General features: G+C 38.2%; 1 protein-coding gene across 3 annotated transcripts in view; it reads left to right on the top strand.

Annotated features, from left to right (window-relative positions):
• The window catches only part of Ate1 (arginyltransferase 1), a gene marked incomplete at its 5' end in the record, with an annotated part of 15,631 nt that overhangs the window by 9,398 nt on the left and 1,233 nt on the right, over window positions 1-5,000 (top strand). For 2 of the 3 annotated variants that reach the window (XM_086537047.1, XM_086537049.1), the window contains 4 exon segments: window positions 703-864; window positions 1,733-1,914; window positions 3,008-3,260; window positions 4,847-5,000. The exon segment at window positions 4,847-5,000 is cut by the window's right edge. In XM_086537047.1, the coding sequence (XP_086393173.1) occupies window positions 703-864; window positions 1,733-1,914; window positions 3,008-3,260; window positions 4,847-4,990 (741 nt within the window). 3 annotated transcript variants of the gene reach the window in all.

Genomic DNA, 5,000 nt, shown 5'->3' on the forward strand with positions numbered 1-5,000 from the left:
TTAGATATGGTTTGTATGGATGTGAAAATAGAAAAAGGAAATGTATTTTCCTTTCCTGTCCCTTTACAGTCTTGATATTTTGGTCTTTTGTGGTTGCTTAATGCTCTCAGCAGAGTTATTTATATTTTTACCTTTCTTTGTTTTTTTCTGCAGAAGGCAAGCTATGAACAAATTAAGCACTTCTGATTCTTTGCACCAAAGTATTTGAAAATGCCCACATCAAGTACCCAGTTTAAGATTTGATTCAGAAATCTTAATTTTATCAATACTGGATAGGAATGAGGCATACCAGTGGAAGGAAATGCAAAAATGGTGAATAGCCAATGTTGGCTACAACTTCATTTTAAATTTTGTTACATTTTGGTGTACTCTGATTGCACTTCAAATCCACATTGACACATGATTGCTGTCACTTTTACAGTGTATAATTATTCACAGAATGATTTCATTCTTTGTTTTGCTTCTTCCTTTTTGATGTAGCAGCAATAATTAGAAAAATATGATAGTACTTTAATACAATGAAGAAACGAATATGATTCTTAAAGGTCACCTTTTATCTTCTTTCTTTTTCATCTACATTGGTTCATCTTCTTTTTTCACATGTCACCATCAACAACCAAATTGAACAAGAAGGATTCTGGTTGGAATAGCTTTGTTTGCACAAAGATCTTACTAAGTCAGGTTGCATTAACCCCCAAACAGTTGAGGCTAGTGAGGGTTAACCCACCTGATTCAGCATTCAGAGCCAGCTATAATGCCTCGTATGCTGTGTTTCGCAAGTACCAGCTGGAGATCCATCATGATACCGAGAGCGAGTGCAACAAGATGGCCTTCCAAAGCTTTCTGGTTGACGGGCCCTTGTCGGTACGAGAATATTTTGTTCTGTGTGGGTGTGGGTGTAAACTTTTATTTTATTTTATTTATTTATATATATAAATTTTTTTTTTTGTCTTATCTATTATTGTTTAGTATTTTGATTTTGATAATTCACTGAGACTTTGTTTTGAGGTTACTTGCTTTGTGTATATAGGTACGATACTGTTCTTGTTTTTAATATATATTTTTTTTTTTCATGTATTTGCTTGTTGGTTTGTTTTCTAAACCTTTGTCCTCTATTCATTATGCATGACAAATTACTTATACAAGCACATACACACGCATACATGCACAACACACATACATACACAACACACATACATACACAACACACATACATACACAACACACATACATACACAACACACATACATACACACACACATACATGCACAACACACATACATACACACACGCAACATGCATAGGCTTACACACACACACACACATGTGCAATCAAGTGTACATGCACAAAACACACAGGGGTATACATACACAATACATACAAATACATGTGTACACACAGGCACACTCATACACATACACAGATATATGATGTTAAATTTTAAAGATTCCCTAACCCATCGAAATTAGAGTTTAGTATGTAGTCTCTGTAGTTTTACAGTTACAGTCCCTATCTGTTGTAAAAACTGATATTATCTTTTATATTGCTATCTTTTTTTGATAACGAAGAATATTTGAAGGAAAATTTGCTTCTTGAGTGCACCGTCTTTCCGATGGTAATGTTAGATCAGGTAAATGCATGCATCTGTTTAACAAGTATGCAAAAGATTAGAAAATAGCAATGTAGACTGACTGAGAAGTTTACTAATAGCAGTCAAAATATACTTTGCAGGCCTGGCATCCAAGTAATGGACCATCGCAGGGCTATGGTTCCTTCCACCACCAGTATTGGCTGGATGGCCGATTGATTGCAGTAGGGGTGTTGGACATCTTGCCCTACTGTTTATCTTCTGTCTACCTCTATTATGATCCAGAGTTTTCATTTTTATCATTAGGCACATATGCATCTTTGAGGTAAATTATGGTCCATGATATATGTGGTTTTTTGTTTCGTTTTTTTCACATCTTAACCCATTGCAGACGGGTGTCATGATATACATGACGCAGGAGCTCTGGCCTGACAATGGGAGCCATGACATACATGATGTTCATAGATTTGGGATCACTGTGTTATTTTATTGTGCTATAAGTAATGAGTGAGTGATGACAATTGCAGTCATAATTACTATAATTACCGTAACATCAAGCAAACTAACATCCAAAACCTAGATGGAACCACTTCTTCTAGCACCAGCAGGAGAGAGAGCCTTGAATGGTACAAATCCAGTCTCTAGTAAGCACTATCTTTATAGAGCAATGGCACACAGCAAGTTGCTGACCTCTTGCTCTAAAGATGAAGTATATGCAGGCAGAATGAGAAGAGGAAGGTGACTCAAACCATGCTTAGTGTCTACAATGTGCCCCTGTGCCAGTAGGGATGCCTTTTACTGGAGCACTCAGTCATAAGCACAGGTTTCCTTCCTCTTCACTACCCCTTCATGTTACGTTTATTGTGGATGGTTATATGTTTTATATTCATTCATGACAGTGAATGAAAAAATAAAGTTGCTTTTTGTCCACCCATAAAACAGTATCACTTCTATCACACTGAGTATAAAGGAAATAATGACCTGATATTGACCCTAAACCACAATTTTAGTCAACTACAGCATTGATAGAGCCTGTGATATGACAGATATGTCTCTAGATACAATAAAACACACAAATTGAAACAAAAAAGGCTCTAAATTTACAATGAGTGACTAAAAGAGAGTGGGAAAAATCAAGGTATGTTGCATAAAGCTGCCTCACTCTAAGATAAAACCCATCCTGGAGACTGGGCAAACAAATACATCCCCTGTCAGCAATGGATGAAAAGGTCTTTCAATATGCCTCTTTTTTTTCTTTTTCAAAATGTGAATTGTATTTTATAGTATAAAATGGGCATTGTAATTTATTGTACAGTGATAATTGAAGGACTTATATTCCAAGTTCATCATTTTATTATAGTTTTGAAATATTTGCTCCTTCCTAAAACATACAGAAATTATATGATTTCAATTTGCAGAGAACTGGCTTTGACACGGGAGCTGCAACAGAAAGTCCCATCCTTGAGATGGTACTACATGGGCTTCTACATTCATTCATGTCCTAAAATGCGGTACAAAGGCAACTATAGTCCATCTTTCCTGCTTTGCCCAGAAACTTATATTTGGGTCCCTATTGAGAAGGCAGTGCCAAAGCTAAACATTGCAAAATATTGTAGGTTCAATGAGGATCTATCTGCTGTTGATGAAAATGGAGATGTTGACCTCAAACAGGTGAGTTACAGAAGAGGTAGACATTTTCATTCATATGAAATTGTAACTAATAGTTGGCTGGATAGCTTCATATTTTAGGAGGAGATGCTGTTTCTCCCAATTTATCAATGAATAGTGATTTTGGGACAATTTTTGAAAGTATGCATGTGAATAAGATTTTTGCCAGTATAATTGTTTATTAGAAATTCAAAGCAAGCTTTCAAGGGATATGTGAAAACACCAATCCTTGTTATTTTTATATTACAAATTTAAATAGATATTCTATGTGCAGAATGTTACATATTCTGAACTTATAATCAAACAAAATTTCACCCCAGTGCTTACACCTCATCCTCAATAGCTGGACACAGTATGGTATAAAGATGACTCAAGAGAGAGATAGAGAGAATTATCATTCACTTTTGAAAGTGCCTATATTTTCACTTGCTGTATGTTGTACAACTCCTCTTTCCCACATTTATATTCTCTTACTCTCTCTCTCTCTCTCTCTCTCTCTCTCTCTCTCTCTCTTTTTTTTTTTTTTTTCTTGTACTTTCTCTCTCTTTCTCCCTCTTTATTCTCTCATACTCTCTCTCTCTTTCTTTCTTCTCTCGTACCTCTCTCTCTCTCTTTCTTTCTTCTCTCGTACCTCTCTCTCTCTTTATTTCTTCTCTCTTTCCTCCCTCTTTCTCTCTCTCTCTTTCCCCTCTCTTTCCTCCCTCTTTCTCTCTCTCTCTTTCCCCTCTCTCTCTCTCTCTCTCTCTCTCTCTCTCTCTCTCTCTCTCTCTCTCTCTCTCTCTCTCTCTCTCTCTCTCTCTCTCTCTCTCTCTCTCTCTCTCTCTCTCTCTCTCTCTCTCTCTCTCTCTCTCTCTCTCTCTCTCTCCTTCTTTCTTCTCTTTTACTCTCTTCTCTCTCTCTCTCCTCTCTCCTCTCTCCTCTCTTCTCTCTCTTGTGCTCTCCTCTCTTCTCTCTCTTGTGCTATCCTCTCTTCTCTCTCTTGTGCTCTCCTCTCTTCTCTCTCTTGTGCTCTCCTCTCTTCTCTCTCTCTTTCTCTCCTCTCGTTTCTCTCTCTTTCTCTCCTCTCTTTTCTCTCTCTTTCTCTCCTCTCTTTTCTCTCTCTTTCTCTCTCTCTCCTCTCTTCTCTCTCTCTTTCTCTCTCTCTCCTCTCTTCTCTCTCTCTCTCCTCTCTTTCTTCTCTCTCTCTCCTCTCTTCTCTCTTCTCTCTCTCTCCTCTCTTCTCTCTCTCCTCTCTTCTCTCTTCTCTCTCTCTCCTCTCTTCTCTCTTCTCTCTCTCTCTCTCTTCTCTCTCCCTCTCTCTTCTCTCTCCCTCTCTCCTCTCTTCTCCCTCTCTCCTCTCTTCTCTCTCTCTCCTCTCTTCTCTCTCTCTCTTTCTTGCTTTCCCCTCTCTCTTTCTCTCTTTCCTTTCTCTCTCTCTCTCTCTCTCTCTCTCTCTCTCTCTCTCTCTCTCTCTCTCTCTTTCCTTTCTCTCTCTCTCTCTCTCTCTCTCTCTCTCTCTCTCTCTCTCTCTCTCTCTCTCTCTCTCTCTCTCTCTCTCCCTCTCCCTCTCTTGTGCACTGTATCATTCTGAATTTTGTTTATCCCACTAGATTTTGGTCCTTCATGATCGAGAACTGATGAGGTACTCAACATTCCAACTCCTAAGCCAAGACACAGAAGAGGAAGAAGTCAGGGAATATGGCACTCTTGTGGGTGCTAAGAGTGCCTACTCAATGGTCCTATATCGCAGCTAAAGAACACAAA

The sequence above is a fragment of the Penaeus japonicus genome, unplaced genomic scaffold (assembly GCF_977035675.1).
Source record: "Penaeus japonicus unplaced genomic scaffold, GWHDUDI00000001_assembly GWHDUDI00000005, whole genome shotgun sequence".
Taxonomy (NCBI): Eukaryota; Metazoa; Arthropoda; class Malacostraca; order Decapoda; family Penaeidae; genus Penaeus; species Penaeus japonicus.